This window comes from Cavia porcellus, unplaced genomic scaffold, assembly GCF_034190915.1.
Source record: "Cavia porcellus strain 051 isolate PalLab524CR breed Dunkin Hartley unplaced genomic scaffold, mCavPor4.1 scaffold_6, whole genome shotgun sequence".
Lineage (NCBI taxonomy): Eukaryota > Metazoa > Chordata > Mammalia > Rodentia > Caviidae > Cavia > Cavia porcellus.
In genome coordinates this window covers 49071639-49090576 of record NW_026947489.1, presented here as the reverse complement: position 1 = coordinate 49090576, position 18938 = coordinate 49071639, and the positions used below count along the sequence as shown (strand labels likewise).

The following is an 18938-nucleotide window of genomic DNA, read 5'->3' as shown; positions in this document are numbered from 1 at the left end:
GAACATCCAATGTGGGAGGTAAGTAGGTAGAGTTCTCTCATTAATTCATACTTTGTGATACATTTTCCATTAATGAAACCATTATAAATAACAGAACAGCAAGTAGACTGGTTTGTAGGAAAGGGCTCCATGGAAAATTTCTGATATTTTGCAGCCCCCTTATTTTGCAAACTGATTGAGTAATTTGAGCGCATAATCTGAAACAGCACAGAAACAATGAGAGATATAAGCAGGTGAGGCCTTTACTGTGAGCACAGAGAGCTTCATGGGTCAGAGATATAGAGGCTCTCAAATGAGAACAAAGAAGTCTGAATACATTTATCAGTTTGGCTTGCGGAGGAGTTTGGGAAGTGGGAACATGACATATTAACTGCTGATTTAAGGAAAACATCTCCCTGTGGAAAACAGTAGACAGGAAGATTTACTGGCATCTTGAATTAGAGGTTGAGTGGTTGTAGAGTCTTGGGATTGGAAAGGGCTCGAGGCATGAGCAAAAAGGGAGCCGGAGGTTTATCCCTGGAAAGACAAGGAGAAGGTAGAAGATACGCTTGGAGAGATAAAATTGTTTCTCTGTCTCAGGTAACAAGTTGGGAGCTTGTAGCTAAACCCCAGGCTGGCAGACCTATCACTAACCCTTGTAGGCAGCGAGGGTCCTACACAGATAAAATGAAGTGGCACACCAAGCACTGGGATTCAGAACACGCCTCTACTTGTGAAGGTTTGATGACATGTGAAGTCATTTTTTTAACCACACACAATTTTTCTTTTGGGGTGTTCAGTTATCACTTTCTCTTTGTTGTTTTGTTCCTGTTTTCTTTTGTTTGTAATACTGAGGCTTGAACAGAGAACCCTGCACTAGTCAGACAAGTGCTTTAAACCTGGGCTATATCCCTAGAAATTTTATTATGCTGTTGTGAGACACGATCTTAACTTGTCCAGCCTAGATCCACAGTGCTGATCTCTCAACTTTAGCCTCATGCATAGCTGTAATCAGCCACCTGGGCTCATTTGCTGAGGCATACTTTATTGTTATGGAATGAAGAACATTTCACATAATTTATGTAACTCATATAAGAGTAACAAGAGAGCATGATATGGGAGACAAAGCTTGGATCATTCTTGATAAGGGGTGACAAGGTGCCACCTGCCTTACAGTGCTGGGATTAGGCATCCTGGGACATCATTTGAGAAAAAACTTTGGGTCTTTGTACAACTTCACAAATGTCCAAGAAACAAACCAGATGCAGAGATGAATGAGTTGTCTCCAAGATCTCAGAGCTAATGCACAATGTCCTTTACGTACATAGGGGATCTTGGCGGCCACCATGTCATCATATAGGCTGGCAATCTCAGAGTCATTCTCATATCCATAGCGACACAGCTGGAATCCCAGGGACCAGTAAGGCACCATCACAGGCCGACCAATCACCTGGAAAATACACAAAATACAAATATGTCTGGGAGAAGTCAGGTTTAAGCAGCACATGCAGTAATAAACATGTTCCTGCAGGGCTCTGAGATAGAAAACCAACAGTACAAATGCAAAGTTAACTGAGGTGTCAAGCTCCTGAGCTACCAGAATACCTGGAGAAAACTGCTAAGCTAGGAATTGGAGCAAATTTGGTTTTACTATGATTCCTATAGTTCGAGTATGGTCAGGAGCACAGAACCCAGAGAAAAAATTTCTGGATTGATGGACAGGCTCCATGTGTGCTAGTTGTGAGATACTATGAAGCACAGATTCCTGCTTGTTTCTTCACCTGTCAAAGACAATACCACTAGTGAACAACAACATAGAAAAATGGCTTAATCTAAATTACTCAGGAGTGCTCTGGCATTCACAAAGTAAAAACTAAATGAAATAAAGAATTGCATGGGGTTTTTTGCCACAACTCATATGTTACCTTCTCTTGCTCACCCATATCACTAAGTCTATCACGACTACAGACAAAACATTCACCACAGAACCCTCGGAAAACACCCACAATCCACCTGCTTCACTGTCATCACTATCACCATTCCATCACCTACACCACAAAGGTCAGGATCACCATAAAAATCATTACACTCACAGCCACTCCCATCCACACTATGGGAGCTACTCTCTCCATTAACAACACTAGGACCGAACATCACCAAAACCATTATCACCATAACCACCCACATCCTACACTAGTCTGAACACTGCAATTGGTACCATGACTGCTGTACCCTCACTGCAATGAGCAGAGAGCCTATGGATGTAAGGATTCTGGAAATGCATCTATTGTTACTCGGCATGACCCATCTTTGACAAAGACCAGCTCTACCTGTCAACTGAGATTTAAACGAGTGAAGACTCTTTTGAGAACACAGAATGAGTTTAACACATACTTGAGAAGCTAATCAATTTGCTCTTACCTCCGTGTACTGCTGAGTGACAAGTTCTGGAGTTGGGCCCAAGAACACATAAAAGTCCAGAATTCCCCCCGTGGTGCGGTAGGTCAGGGCAGGCATGGGCTGGAACGTCACATCTGAAAAGATAGAAAAATGATGCCAACAAACTATAATGATGGGAAAAGCCAACAATGGGGAATAACTAGCCTCACATTCATACTGTCTCACCTGGGAACGTCAAATCTGAAAAGATAGAACTAGGTGGAAATCTCCATGATGAGGTTCCTACAGTCTCCAAACTAGGTGGAAATCTCCATGATGAGGTTCCGACAGTCCCCTTACACCTTACAGAGTGAAAGGCAGACAGTCGGCTAGAAATGTGGAAGTGCTAGCCCAAAGGCTCCATCCCTGGATGATTCCCCCTTCGTGGGTTTTATTATCTTGTACATGTTTTGCCATTCTCTTTCTTCAAAACTATTACAACTTTAATATCACAAAAATTTAGGGACTCACGGCAATTTGCAGAAATATTCCTCAGACTTTTGTGTACACTTCACTTTTGTGTACACCCCATGGATAACCTTTTCTGAATCATTACCATACATTGCCAAAAATAGGAGATCAGCAGTAGTAAAACACTACTAAGTGAATTTACTTACATTTCACCAGTTTTAATTCATGTTTCTTTTAAACTCCGTGTTTTTTCTGTTTTGTATCACATGAATTTTATTCACACTTCCTAGACAGGCAGTGAGTGCAGAGACCCACAGATTGGCAACTGATTCAAGTCACACAGTTGTTCCCACCCGGTGATCTAAGGATATGGGAGGTTTTATTTACTTTTTTATGTGATTCTTCCCAAAACAAGGGTTCAACTACCTTGCTGGTATATGTTACTCAAATGAAATGAAGAGAATATTAAATTTAAAGATAAAATTACTCGCCACAGGTTGAATATCTCCACCTCTGAATGCAGCCAGATAACACACATTCTAACATTACTCAGGAGAAGTAGTACGCACAAACAAAGGGAGCACTGGCATCACCTACCCATGGCATTGCTGTTCAGCAGCAGCACACTGTGGGCACTGCCGTCCTCCTCGAGTCCCATGTAGTAAGGGTGGACGCCATAGGTATTCAGCTTGTACTAACATCAGGGGGGAGAAGGGAAACAGGGTTAGCACACACTGTGACACATTAGGAAATTCAGCCCATATGTTTATTAAGATGGGTCTTGCCTTTCCTGAGAAGTAAGTTAAACACAGGCAAACGAAGCTGACCAGGTATGGGCCCACTTGTCTCAGAGCACAGTGTGACAAGCCCCACCCAGCCAGGGAAGACGAAGCACAAAGCACACACGCTGAAGGCAGACAGAGGCAGAGACGCATGCTCACCCCTGGGGGCTGGTCTCGGGAAAACATGCCCCACGTGTGCCAGTTCAGGTCTCTCCGAAAGGCCGTGTGCTCCGTTTCACCAAAGCCATAGATGTAAGAGGAGGGCAGGCGGGTGGAGATGCGGAGGAACATGTCATTGAAGGTGAAGCCCAGGACCTGCGAGTCCCAGCTGAGAAGCGCACAGGTAGGTTATAAAGGACCTCAGCTTTCCTTACTGAGTTGGAGCAGCTGACTTTCCAAGGGCAACAGAACTGCTAATTGTCCCCTGCCAACAGACCCTGCTCCTCTCCCAGTACAGCACAAAGTCTATGTGGATAAATAATCACAGATATCTTTGCTCAAAGCAAAATCATCCTTCCTTCCTCTGGTTTCTCTACCACAATGTCCTTTCACTGCTCCCCTGACAACACTAAAGTGAATACTTCCCACCATCTCATCTGCCACCCTCCATACCAGCCCCGCCTTCTGCTCTTGCTCTTAAGCTCTAGTTGTCTCTTGCATGCTGACTGATATTTCTGAGAGAACCAAATATCAGGTTCTTCTACTGTCTATATTAGCAGAGTCCTCTCCAATAAAGACCATTTAAATGAAGCCTTTAAGTTGCACCCCATCTCAACACATGCAACATCCCAGCTTCACACCTAACACCCACTTCCTTATGGGCTGTTCTTCTAGCAGTAAGTTTTCCTCCTGTACCATAACCTATGCACTTATTTGTCCCTCTATCAAGAATATATTTCCCTTGCCCCAGAACATAGCATGCACTGCAGAGCCCTCCTCTACATCCAGACCCTACCTCAAATACCACCTCTGGGACAGGAATACTCTGGTCACACTGTCAAAACAGTAAGCTCGCAGAACTCTAGATTTTCCTGTTCCCTGTCCTACACAACAATTATCTGCCACAACATGCAACCTAGAAAAGCAGGTCATATCTTAACAACATGCCACTAAATAGTGAGTAGCTGGATGATGTTCCAGGAACACACAAATCTCTCAGCAATGTTCTAAAGTGGCAAAGGAGTTCTGATTAAACAGATCTAAAGGAAAATCCTTATTTACAGATCTGGAAATGGAATCTGGAAATGAACTGTGTCTGGTTTCCTTCAGGGTAACTCCAAGGACAAATGGCTCACAAGGGACCAGAAAGTAACCAGAAATTCCAAATCATGCTTACATGACAGTGCCTGTACTCTTCCGGCGAATTACTACCCCAAATGGATTACTGGTGATGAGCACATCATAGAGCCGGCTCTGCGGGGTGCTGGAGGGAATCTTGGGGAGATTCAGAGGTACTGGGACTTCATAACGAATGCTGTTGGGATCATAAATCTAGAGAGGAAACAGATTTCAGGGAAGGAAAGAAAAATGGGGAATACACACTATATACAGACACGACTGTAGTTCACAATGTTATAGGATTGAAAATAGCTCAAAGGCATGAATTGGAATATTCTCATTACAAAGAAATCAGAAGTATGTGGCATTAAAAAAGAAACTCAGCCTCCTAAGTTGATCGATTCACAATGCAGAAATGTCTCAAAGCATCACAGTGAACACTACAGAGATCCCCTAATATTACTGTCAATGAAAGCTCCTTTCAGGCAAGGAAAGTACAATGCATAGCTATACTTTAGCAGTACCTGACTACCTCAATAATCTAGATATGCTATACTTGTATTCTGTAAGAATCTGACATCTGGATTTGATCTGATTTTGTCAATCTACACTTTTAACGCCTCAGCAAAACATTCATCTTAACATGGGTACTAACTTGTAAAATAAGTTTTAAACCTCAGTGTGCTATTAATATTCTTCATTTGTGTGAGTACATGAGCTTTGTGAATACCTGGAAATTATTCATAATAACAATATAATCCACGAAAAACATGAGCTATTTTGTTGTTCACACAATGCTGGATGTTCTAGGTGAAAATCCATTGATTTTGCAAAGTATCTGCTATGCCTTAATGTATGTACTGAACACTAGGGATAGGAGCTCAAGGAGAAATAGTTATTGTGTTAAGAAACACACATACTCATGTAACAGAAGGAGAGAGATTCACAATACTGAAGTGATGTGTGGTAATGCAGACCAGCTGTGAGAATATAAGGAAGGAAATGTTTTCCTCTGTTTCTAGGAGATCAGAGTCTCAGTGACAAATACAGAGTGAGGATTAAAAGTGTTTTAGGTAATAACCAAGCACAAAGATAAGATTAAAACACTTGGATAAGATAATAGGAAAGTCAAAGACACAGGAAATTTTTTGGCTTAAGAGAAATACACATATTTAGAAGATAGTCACCATACAACAACTTGAACAATCAAATTACTCATTTTAAATCTGTAGATATGCATGGCTTGCCCCAGATGTAGTGAGGATACACACAAACAGCTTCAGTCTCTCACTGGTCCCATGTGAAGGGAAGGTTCCTAAATGTCCTCTCCACTTCTCATTCTCCCAGCTATTTTTCTTAGAGTAGCCTTGATCAGCTCTCCAAATGCAAGTCTGGGCAGATCTCACTGAACTACCCATCTGCTCTCACTGTTCTTTTGATTGGAATTATCATGCAGCAAATAATTTGAAAGAAAAAACTAATCAGGTAGGGAGGTACATTCTTGCAATCTCAGTACTCTGAGAAGCTGAGGTAGCATGATCACAAATTCAAACACAGGTGAGGGAATGGAGCAACTTAGTGCCCTGCCGTGAGGTTGTAGTTTAGTGTAAAACATTGTGCTCAACCTCAAGTACTAATATGAAGTCACAGCTCATAAAAAAGAGGAAACTTATTCAAAGAGTATCATGAAAGTTCCATAGCAGCCACCGTGGGAGGCAGGCATTGTGGCACTTGCCTTACTCCCAGTATTCTGGCAGCTTGAGGTAGGGGCAACACCATAAGTTCAAGCCCAGCATGGCCAGTGGGTGAGTTAATGAGACCCTGCCTAACAATTAAGAAATAAAAAGGGAGGGGGAGGTATCTCAATGTAAAGAGGCGGTGTTAAATTCCAAGTGCCAGAAAAATAAAAGTGGTACTAAAAAAGGTTGTGTCAGCACCTGATACTTATCCAGTGTTTACCTTAAACTGCAGCATTTCATCCTTATGGTAGGTCACTTGCAGGCGCAGGGGGCTCACAGGGGTGGAGGGGAAGGCGTTGGCATAAGAAGAAGACTTTAAGGAGATGTCAGCGCTGGCGCCCTGTGAGTCATACTGCACATTGCTGACAGAGTACAGATCGGTGACAAAATAGCAAAATGGGACACCTGAGGTATTGGATTCCTAAAAAGTAAAGTCAGAATCCTAGTCAGCATCTATTCTATGAAAGACTTGAGACAGACAATTTATGTGGCGATGAAGGCACCACTTACTCACTTATATATCATTTGGTAATGCCAAAAGATTACACTACTGATCTCCAATCAAGATACCCAGTACAATCATCCAACCCTCCCCCACATATTCACACACACACATACACTGCTTCTCAAGCCCTTGCCTTCTTTCAGTTGTACCTAGGTGTACAGGTACCAGGACCATGCTCATGAAGTTGTAGACAAAGAGCAAAATATTTCAGTGAGCACTAACAGCATCAGCACACTTACCGCCCACCCACAGCCACGGGCAATGCAGGCTGCTTCAGAAATGCCATGCTCATCTGGGTAACAGTCTATTTTCTCTGTGTCCTTTATGTTTAGGCTCCACTCCACTGTGTATGCCTCTCCCAGGACAAGATTAATATCTGAGATAATGGCAACCTACAGAGATGGAGAAGTCACAGGAAATTCATGCTCGGGACTAAGGCTTTGCAAAATCAGAAATCTCCCTTTAGGGAAAAAATTGTCATTAGGTGAGACTCTACGATTCAAACAATATGTGACTAGAGTTTATATGAAGTCTTTTCTATAACTATAGGGCAATGTTATATGATACTAGGACAAATATTACCATTCTCTCACAATGTTCTACTTTATATAATGCACAAAAAGTCAAGTAAAATCTATTGTGTTCACCACTTTTTTCTCCTTCCCTAACTCCTCATCTTTCTCCTTATTGTGGCAAAAACATTCTCTTCTGCTTTTCAAAATCGAGTTTTCCTTCTTGTTCTCCACTTAAAAAACAATTGTATCCATAGTCCGCAATATTCGGAAGCATACAAAGTCCTATGGCTGGGTGTGTCCATTATTCCATGGAAACTAATGCAAAGTGTTTCAATTTTTAGGTTCTGTTTTACCAGCTTCAAAAGTAATGAGGTGTATAGAGCATAAACATTTCTTTCATTTCCTAGAGCTCGGGTTCTTCATTTCTGAAAACCTATTTACTCAAACATGTAAATCTTTGCTGCACACCCTGCAGAAATCCAAACTTCACATTTTTCTATACCTGAGTCTTATGTGGCGCTCTTCTTTAAGTAGCACTTCCCACAGGTAGCATCCTCATTTGACTGAAGCATGAAGATCACATTTGATCCTTCCAGTCTAAATCAACTTGCCTTTCCTGTTCTACTAATCCCTACACTGCATCATCAACTCAATAATCCCTACTGTCAGCATCTTTATGAGAAACTTCGAGAACTAAACCAGGTATGGCTTTCTCACTGGGCCACCTAAAACTCTTCAAAATGGGACCACAACTTTCCCACAGACCAAATCAATCTCTTCAAAAGTGAATCTACCAAAGCTTTTATTGAGACATTCACAGACCAAAGCTCTTCCAAGTCCTTAGGTTGGCTTATTCTAATGTGTCAACATGAAACATTTTAAACTGACAAATACTCATTTCTACAAAAATGGCATCCATAGTGAGGTTCCACTGCATTGTGCCTTGTCTGTATAATGCATTTCTTTGTTGTTCATTATTTCAGTCTAGGATACCAAGGTTCCACTAGCAGTCATGTCTCAGTAGCACATCACTTGCCAAGCACACACTACACCCTGGGTTCAGTCTTCAGCACTGCAAAATACAATACCAAACTCCCCAAATCAAAGCTAAATTTTAGTTCATGACACATGAGAATGACAAGGAAAAGGTAAATTCAGATTCAGGGAGGGTTCCTCACCACGTGTTTATTTCTCGATATAAAGTCCTGCCTCTGAACTTTCTTTCATCAGCTTTCAATTTTTAAAGCTATCTCTTGGGAGAGAGGCATGGATAATTAACCTAGGCAGCCAGTTCCTTTAACAAGAGAGGAAAAGACCTCAATCTTGACAACTTTGAGCCTCTGACCCAACACCAGCATTTCTATACCTTCTGTATTCACTACAATATTCCAATTCATTATCACTTGGACTTTTTTTCACTCAAAGCTTTGATCTCCTACCTGACACATGATCATCCAAAGCCATTGCTTTCTCCAAGAAACTTGTCTCGGCGATAACCATAAGCTTTGCTCAGCGTGTACTACATAAAGTGACATCTCTCAATGTTGCTTTCTCTTTGTAGCCTCCCTTTTGAAGTGTTTGCTGATTATAAATTCTATCTTCCCATAACCAAACTCAATGAAACATTTCCTTTGGTCTTATCTGAATTAAAACATTTGCCTAACAGAGATTCAGCTGCCTTATCTGTATGTATTTTTAAATGGCTTGTTCATAGCAATAAACATGAGCCTCTGCATATATTTATTTATATCTTTATAATGGATATAACCTCAGTATGAGTTCTTGGAAGAAAGTATCACATCCCATCAATCTGCAATTATAAGTAGATGTAGAAATGAAATTACTTCCATAAATGTGGAAAGTTGACTACCATATAAGCTGCAAGCGCAAATATTGCTGAAGGATTTGTCATCAGGCTTTCTTGGATTAACAAGTCCTTATAGTGCTAGGATCTCAGAGTCACTGATTACAATGTGTTAAAGAGGGTCATGTCTGAATTTCACTGATGGAGACTTACTATTTTCCTATTATCTAATGAAAGAAGCAGGAATTTGATAGGATCATAGATTACTTACCTTATGTGACTCTTGAGCACATACAGTATTTGTTGGACTCAGTTTCAGTACAGAAGGATAAAAACAAACACCCAGCACGATTTTTATTTATCAGAACCCTACATCCCACCTTTACATTTTACCATCAGTCACAGGTTCCCAAATCCCTTTTCCCTTGATCCTGTTCCACTTTCCTCACTGGACTTCTTGTGAACATGACAAGACTTTCTCAGAAAGAAAAATCACCGAAGAGTGCAGAACATTTAGGTAGAGATGGGTGAGGAAGAAGAGACCACTCCACAGTAGCTCCTCAACACACTCTTAGTCTGTCTCTCTGTCTCTTTCTCATTTTCTCACCAGATCCTTTGAATTCGCTATTCATCACTCACAAGGTTCTCTGATCCTTCAGCAACAAATGACAGGAAAAATGTCACAGTGCTTTTAAGAAGAATAAAACAAACGCATTCACACAATGCAGTGTTACCTTCAGATTAGGATCATAAGTGACATTAGGAGAAGCTTGACTCAGGACACCATTGTGTTTCACTGTGACATTGATAGGTTCCTCTATTCCAAGTATTTTAATCTCCTGAAAGGCTAAATTATTGGGGTCCTTGTAGGTCGACTGAGAAATCTTCACCTCCAAGCGGTTCTGCAAAACAATTAAGGAGAAAAAACACCAAAGGGTTACCTGTAAGACACACATGCTCATGTACAGTCATACAAATGCTACACCCAGGAGCAGAAACTTCCTCTTGCTCTGAATGTTTCAGATTATGCTACTGATTGATGCACAGTCAAGGAGCATAATCTTATTTGAATTAAATTAGGTATAAGAAAAGAGCACCATTCAGGCAGACAGTTGACAAATCTATATTTATAAACATTAGCTGCTTTGATTTGCCAATACGAGTGTCTCCTCTAGTTACTCACACGGTTACTACTGGCTGTTATACCCTAAAAGGAAATATCTCCAACTATCACCCTTAATCCCAGTAAGTTAAATACATAATCAAACATATCAACAAGCACATATGTGCTAATAGTCAGATGAAAGCCCACAGGTAAAATACATAAAAATGCAGTACTTACTTGGGTGGCAGAAAAGTCACATAAAAGGTAAACATGATTGGCCACAGTATCTGAAAGCAGAAAAAAAGGCAACTCAGACTCTCTGCTCACCAAAGCACAAACCTCATCTGCCTCTCCTTAAAGCTGACTCTGTCTCACAGATGGCAGGAGTTCCTTGCTGTACATCTGCCATGACTTCTTTATTCACTCTTCAGTAAGTGGAACCATGGACTGTCTCTGGATCTCAGCTGCCTTTAACATGGGAGTGTACATTCCTCTTTGATAGGCTCACTACACTTATTGAACAGACACTAGAAATGAGATTGCCAGATCACATAGTTCTACTTTTAATATTTTATGGAACATTTACATAGCTTTATGTAATGGCTGTATAAATTTATATGTTTACCAAGAAAATATCAAGAGTTCCCTCCATTCCTCAGAACCTTTGGGAACACTGCAGTCTCTGCTCTTTCCCATTGCACCTTTCTTGATAACCCTGAGTCGATGTATCACTGCAATTTTTCATCAGTATTTCTCTTCAGCTTAGTGATGAGCAATACTTTGTGCATACTTGTTGGCCAGTGGTAAGTCTTCTTTGGAAAAAATGTCTATTAGACTTATTTTTAAGTCAGCTTATTTATTTTCTTGCAACTCAGTTATAAGAGTTCCTGCATGCTTTTATATATAAACCATTTTATTACAGTTGTAGCTTGCACACATGTCCATTAATATGTGGGCTCACTTTTTATAATGTTGGATTCTTCTTTATGCATAAGCCTTTTACTTTGATGTCGTAACAAACGTTTTGTTTTTACTTTTGTTGCCTGTTTTCAGTGTCATATTCAAAATTGATGACAAGGCCAGTGTCAAAAAATTTCCCTATTGTGGGAGTTTCATACTTCCAGGCTTTACATTTAAGTTTTCAAATCAGTTTCTTAACACTCAAGATTTGGACACAACAAGTATCCATCAACAGATGAGTGGAAAGATACACTGTGGAACTTACAGAGAGCAAGGTATTATTCAGCCATAAAAAATGTGACCAACTTTGACATTTTTGACAACATGGATGACAAGTCAAATTAACCAGAAAAAACTTAATGTTGTATAGATTCATTTCTGTGTGGAGATTTATAAATAGACTCTGAAAAAGTTAGACAGATACAAGCAAAATGTGCAACAGCGGATGTAACACAGAGAAGAGTGGAAGAAATCAAGAAATACTGGTTGGAGTGTGAAACCTTGAATTATGAGAACAAATTCCAAAACTTAAGCTACAGCATGTGTGTTGGAAGATGTGTTCACAGGACAGTGTTATCATTACACAAAATATATGCATACACTGTTCACATAAACTTTATTCAAATTTTGTTGATTGTACTTTTTAATAATATACAAATATTAAGTGTTTTATATCTACATCTTGAGAATAAAAAGAAAAGCACAGAGTATTTGAGATTAAGATTGCACTTTTACGTCTTCTTTTACGGTAACCTTGAAAAGTGTCCCTCTCAGGTCCTTACCATGCATCTACCTCATGGGAATCTATTTCGAAAGCTACAGACATAAGAATTGTTCATATAAAAGACACAGAAAAATGCGCCCAAGCAGGCCTACTTGTAGATTCCCTGGTGAAGTATATGCTTCCTGCCTGCCTGAGATGACATTTTTCATGTCAATGCATGTTCACAAGATTTGGGAGGAAATCACTTATATCACAAAAGAATTATAGGCGTAGTTTGAAGATATCTCCCAGATAGACACTAAGAAGAAGAAGACAAATTGTCACTGATGACTGCTGTGCAGGGAGAGAATTTTACTGGTATAAATGCATTTTCCTTCTATCTGTGGTTCATGCATTACTGCCCCATTACTGTTCAGGAGAAACCAGAACAAAACTCTTCACTCAGCTGACTTTGGCTGCTAGGCACAGTGAGAAAGAAAGCAGTAAGTCGGGAGACAGGTTTCTCAACAGCAATATTCTTGAAACTGTACTCACCCTTTGATTCGCCATCATCCCAGAAGAGCTCCCCTCTTGCTTCTTTGTTCTCATCCAGGGCAATCAGGAGACCAAGAGGATTCTTCCGGCTGTAAGGAATGAGAAACATGCAAGAAATAAAAGACTTCCGTCTCTAAAACTTTGGCCCACATGCCCATCAAGCTGAAAAGGGAAAAATCACTAGCATCAGGTTGCTCTGCTTTCCTTCAGGCACTAGGAGAAACTTGCCCTGAGCTTCTTTTATAGCAGTGTCACATAAGAGAGAAATGCCTCAAACATTGCAATAAACATACATGTACAGGCCAATAATATAAACGTAAAAATCACTGCAATCACTATATTAAAACTACAGCTACTACTATTATTTACAACACATCCAACTGGATGGGAAGGAAATACCAGACGATAACTGTGCAGCCACATCATATTAGTGATGCTCCCCACAGTACAAGTGCCAGCTGCCTCTGGGAGAGCCACTTTTGTGCCTCAGCAGCGTATTTCCTCAGAAAGCAAAAACTTCAGTAAGCTCTGTCTATACCATGGCAACTGCCTTATCTGGGGGCATATCATTAATCTGAGTTTAGACAAAAATGACATTTTAATTACTTGTTTTATATTTTAAAATGAAAACATAAAACAAAACTGATAAAGATAATCAGATGCAAGTAGGGAAAGAAGAAGGAAGAAAGCAGAGTTGCTTGGGATCTGTTCATTGAGCAACTCCTCTGGACTCCCTCCCAGCCCCTGCTCCTCCTGTGCCTCGCCCTGCTTCACCTTTCCTACCCCAGTCTTCACAGTTCAGCCTTCTCCATGCAACTCAGGTTACCAAGGCAATCGCCTGCTCTCACTCACTGCATGTCTCAAATAGTCAGTGCTACAGAGTGCAGGAAATACACAGATGAATAACTAACAATTCCTGAACTTTTGGACATGCTATACATTAAGAAATATTACGTTTATTTACCAAATAATCAAATCAGACGATGAAAAGAGAAATAAACTCTAAGATACCACAGAAATTGTGAGAGACTTCCAGCAATACAGTAGATGATATATTCTTGACAACACATCTATTGATATATTATTTGTCCTTAAATATATTACAAATACAAAATCCTCTAAAAATAATCGTTGGACTTTCAAGTAAATAGGGGCTAGCCAACACTTCACAGAAACAACAGGAAAGCAAATATTGGTCTCTAGCCACAAGGGAGTATAGTAAGAAAAATCTGGAATTTCCCAGGGACAAATGCCTCTGAAGGCTCAAACTGTGCCACTACACCTGATAATCCATTATAGAGAACCTGAATCTCCAATCCTCATGTGAAGCTGGGTTCAGTTAGCAAGTTCATAAGAAACCAAGATGGGAGCCGTGCCACTGGCTTGCAACCAAAGACAAGGCAATTCACCTCCGCAGGAAGGAGACTCACGTCAGACCTAATGCTCACTACACCTGAAAAGCAAAATATCAATAAACACACAAACAACAAGGCACCAAGAAACACAGTCAAAGTAAACAACTGTAGATTCATATTCTCAAAGAAACTTCACAGAGTACAATTTTCAACACAGAGCATGAAACAATCTTGAAAGAAACGAAACAGGGACAGAGGCGTTTAACATAAGGAACAGGGTATGAGCAGAACCGTAGCCCCACACTCTGATAAGGTGCAACTGTAGCAATCAACACATTACTGAGGAGAGAAAAGTGACACTGTAAAGCTTTCACCCCTCCTCCAAATACACAGACCTTGGAATTTTTCCTCAGCCAGAGCAAGGGGACACAGAGACACTTGACATGAAGACACACTTGCTTCACTGTCGAACTACGATGCTTGCACCTAGGTTGAGATTGTAACACCAGTGATACCTGCCACACACGAAGATTCATGAGAAATCAGTGTGGAGGCACTGCCCTCGCACCTGCTTTATAGCTGATGACAGCAACCAAGTGCTGAGCTTCAGTGCTAATACTGCAAGAGGCCCACATGAACCGGGAAGAATGACTATTCTGGCTGTCAGTGTGTTTGTGAAATTCAGAGGACTTAAGAATGCAGATTAGTGCCTCTCAAAACCCATCTGGCTGCAGGTGTAGACAAAAACACTCAGGAGAAAAGACCAACAGACACACAAGATACAATTTGACTACAGCTCCTAACAGGCGAGCACAAATGTCCTGGGCGGCAGCCTTCAACGGTCTTCACTAACTTCTCATCAAGAATGGAGACAGAGAAAAAGAGCTATGGATATGGAGAAAACAAAAGCAAATTTTTAAAAATTAAAAAAATATATTTTCTGGAAAATCGTTTTGGACTTCAGAATGACAATTAAGGCATTGGTAGCATTCAATACAAACCAGTGTTCTTCATATTTGCCAATCAGAGCCCTGGTCCATAATTTACCTTAAGTGAGTGTTCAGCGCAGGCTCCTGCAAGGGCAAGATGTAGCCCCCACGCACATGAAGATTAATGTGGTCCAGAGGGGCTGCCACATCCTTCCACTGCCCCCTTGCATTAATGTTCACACCCTGTAGGCAGGGAAAGGAGAGCATGAAGGCCAGGACACACACCTCTCTCGACAGTGCATTGGGCCGATATCTCTTCTGACTCTCAGAACTTGCTGCCTGTACTTCACAGTTCAGCACATACCTGCGAGGACACTTTCTGCTCACTCTCTGCTGTCATCTGCTCCCTGCTGTAATGACTTACCTTGAAAGGCTTTGTGTAACAAATACTACCCAAGATACTAGTACAAATACCAATATTGTGAGTAGTCAGCTTCAAGAAAATGTATAGAATCTCTAGTAGAGAGCACTCAGGACAACACAGGTCCCTGTGAGAAGTTCATGTTTATTTTACATTTATGTGAGTGACCAGTCATACTCAATAGAGCAATAACAAAATTGAGTTACAATGCTTAAAGTGGTTTATGCAAGACTACAAATCCTAAAGCAGGAGCACACACATCCAGGGTTTGCCATGCACAGGATCCATCTAACTCACTTGTTTATGCATTTCCCTCACCTACACAGGATGAAAAAACTTACCGTGTAGTAATCGTACCAGTGGGCTCCAGGGAAATAGGCTTTGAAACTTCTGGCATCCTGAAATTGTACACAAATGTATGGGCAGTGAGAATTTCTAAATTTTAGAACACAGAAATCAGGCCAAACAAAAGGAATGAAAAGATTGCATGGGACCCACCTGTTCCCTGTTTGCACCCAGAGGAAATTTTGCTACCCAGTTAAGTGACTTCCATAAATCTCGTTGGGATCCAGTACATCAGAGGAAAATATCAACACTGGATTATACACTTAGCCCAAACACTTAGCTAAGACATAATCTATCTGAGCTTGGGTCTGGAGCAGAACTCATAGGTAGGATAAGGAGGGTGACATTAGGTGGCATCAGACGCATATTTAAGGTGATTCAGAGACAAGTAATGGAATGGCTGTTGCAGCCAGTTGGGCTCAGTAGAAGCAAGGGAATAACACACATGTCTGTGGATAGCTCTCTTGCAAAGTGTTCTAATCGTGACAGGACACTGTAATGAAATCCATATATACTCTTCCTGCTTGGAGAAATGTAAATTTCTCAAATGTATCTTGAGGGTATTAGGACAAAATGGTTGTTGCTTTATTTGTTTGTTTTTCTTATGGTTCTAACCAGGATTGTCAGGCAGACATTAAAGAAGTGGAGGCTGATACCACAATATTGAAGTCATATTCTTTGACACAGGAGAAAAAGAGAACAAGATAGAACAAGAAGCCATGACTCAGGCAACTTCGTACCCCTGCTGGCTTCTCCTTCCCTAGTCACCCAGCCTCACAGCTCAGATCCTCCACCCACCAGCCTGGCCCTCCACACTCACAGGCTCCAGGACAGGGCTGACCAGCAAGGCCGGGCCCAGCAGGAACTGACTGTCTACATCCCAGGTCACACGGTCTGACACAAACCTGGAAGGAAAAGAAACTGGTCACAATCAGATCCCAGGGTCTGAGGAAAGACCTCAGCTTCAACTCTGTGTGAAGAATTCAGCTGCATTCACTGCCATCCTCACTTCTGAGTGTCACTGAAAATATGGAGCCCCGCTCTCCACAGGTCAGGCTCCTCTGAAGACAGAAAGATATTTCCTCACCATGGCACATGCTAAACCCCAGGTTGGCCCTCATCGCTTTCGTCTCTCACTAAGTATCTTCTTTGGTTAACTAAACTCATTTAGGCCCAGGCTCATGTAACAACAACGGTAAAAAAAAGAAATGGAGACCTGTGTCTGCATTGACAAATTACATACAATTATGCTATATTGTGTAGAATCCTTTAAGACATTTTGTCAGCTGATAAATATCTTTTCTTCAGGGACTATTAAAAGTGCAATTACCATCTCTGTCTTATGATCTTATAATAAAAGAGAAATCATATCTTCTGCTTGGAGAAATTCTCTGCATGCACTACCACTCTACAAAAAGAAATGCATTCTGCCTTAGTGCGTAAGGTACCAGGGGGACACTCACTCGTGCAGGAGAGGCCTCACGACAGTGACGCCCTCTGTGTGGGCCTTGTGCATCAAGGTGTAGAGGTAGGGCAACAGGGTGTATCTGGTCTCCAACACACTTTTTGAAATAGTCACAAAGGCAGCATCCCAGGACACAGGGTCTTGTCTCTAAAGGGGGAAAAGGACTGTTCAGCATTTTGCAAGCGGGAAATCACAAAGCTCAGAGGGTCAGTGCACATTTTCCACATGGCTCACACATAACTAAACTAAAGGTAACGACAGGGGAGACTTCAAGAATATTATGAATATGCTGGAAAGGGACACTGAAGCACTCCTAGAAAGCAAATACAAGTTTGTTTCAGATATTTCTCTCAAATAATGTAGAAAAACCTTGCTGAGCCCAATTATTCCCTACACAATACGGAAGAATATGGTTTGCTGAGAGGAGAGCTTCACAATTTGGATGATTTCCCCAAGGAAACAGTTGGTTGAACTTAGCTCAAAAACGGTTGTGTATCTTAAGTGAAAAAACAAAAGGAAAAAACAAACTACACAGCAGTCAGCGGGAGCTGAGGTCCTACCCTGGTGCCAATGGTGTTGTGGTTCCTGGAGAAGGGGTAAAAGGCCCCCAGCTGCATCCAGCGAGCACACATCTCATAATCGGCATCTTGAAAGAACCCACAGATGTCTGCCCCGGTCTGAAACAAGAGGAAATAAAACCAGGTCGGTGGTGATTTCTGAATGCTGGCACCACCTTGGAAGCAATCAGGAGGGATCTGAAGGCCACTTACATAGGACATGCCAAAGAGGCTGAACTCCATCATGCCTGCAATGGGAACCACAAGTGTGTGAGGGCGGCATCGGGCCCTGCCCGCTCCTCCTGCTCCTCCTCCCTCACCCCTCCCTGCCACCACAGCCCTGCCAACAGGCCCACTTACCAATGATCGATTTCTTCAGCTGGTCCCACGCGGCCGTGTTGTCTCCCAGCCAGTGTCCTGCCCAGCGGCCAGAAGAGGGGAATGTGGAGCGGGTGATGACAATCCCTCGCTGTCCTGTCACCTCCTGCACGGCTCTGGTTGGAGGACAGCAAGGGGGTGAAATGACACCAAAGTAGGAAAAGAAAGGCTACAGGCCTCTGCCTTGTAAAGTTCCCGGTGCCTAGGGCATGGTGAGGAACTGTTTGCCTCACGCCTGATCAGAACAGGAAAAAGTGGAACGCAGGTAGGATGGTGCACACTGATGGAGGCCATTAATATCACTGGTTTATTTTTTCAGTGTTTACCATGAGTTCACAATATGATAAAATCACGTGGTTATCCTGAAATTGTAAACAAGCACTAACTCTGTTACTTATTAACACGAGACTTGGTTTTCTATCCAGGAGGAGGAAAGAGGCAAGTTCTTGTTACAGATTCACTGAAGGTTATAAATACTATCCAGTGACTTCACAAACTAGAAAAGGTTAATTAAACAGGATACGCAGGAACTATTCAAACACAGTAGGTGAAAAATAGGGATATGTCCATTTTGAGATGACAAAAACGTACTTATCATTCTTATTCCTTTTGAGATTTCTAATCAATGCTGTCACAGCACTGATAACCCTCTGTGTGTGACCCATTTGGATTGTTAGTTTCTCTATGATCGGAAAACTGACTTATTTACTTCG

At 41.5% G+C, this 18938-nt stretch overlaps 1 protein-coding gene across 1 annotated transcript in view; it reads right to left on the bottom strand.

Annotated features, from left to right (window-relative positions):
• LOC100714419 (uncharacterized) overlaps positions 1-18938 on the bottom strand; it is a 247343-nt gene that overhangs the window by 113549 nt on the left and 114856 nt on the right. Inside the window, exons 84-100 of the mRNA XM_063250621.1 lie at positions 18208-18341; positions 18061-18095; positions 17851-17967; positions 17289-17437; positions 16646-16730; positions 15822-15878; positions 15178-15302; positions 12776-12864; positions 10795-10844; positions 10187-10354; positions 7373-7525; positions 6849-7049; positions 4948-5102; positions 3771-3939; positions 3427-3523; positions 2401-2513; positions 1304-1429 (exon numbers count right to left, since the gene is read on the bottom strand). Coding sequence (XP_063106691.1) covers positions 1304-1429; positions 2401-2513; positions 3427-3523; positions 3771-3939; positions 4948-5102; positions 6849-7049; positions 7373-7525; positions 10187-10354; positions 10795-10844; positions 12776-12864; positions 15178-15302; positions 15822-15878; positions 16646-16730; positions 17289-17437; positions 17851-17967; positions 18061-18095; positions 18208-18341 — 2023 coding nt within the window. The remainder of the gene's footprint in view (positions 1-1303; positions 1430-2400; positions 2514-3426; positions 3524-3770; positions 3940-4947; positions 5103-6848; positions 7050-7372; positions 7526-10186; positions 10355-10794; positions 10845-12775; positions 12865-15177; positions 15303-15821; positions 15879-16645; positions 16731-17288; positions 17438-17850; positions 17968-18060; positions 18096-18207; positions 18342-18938) is intronic.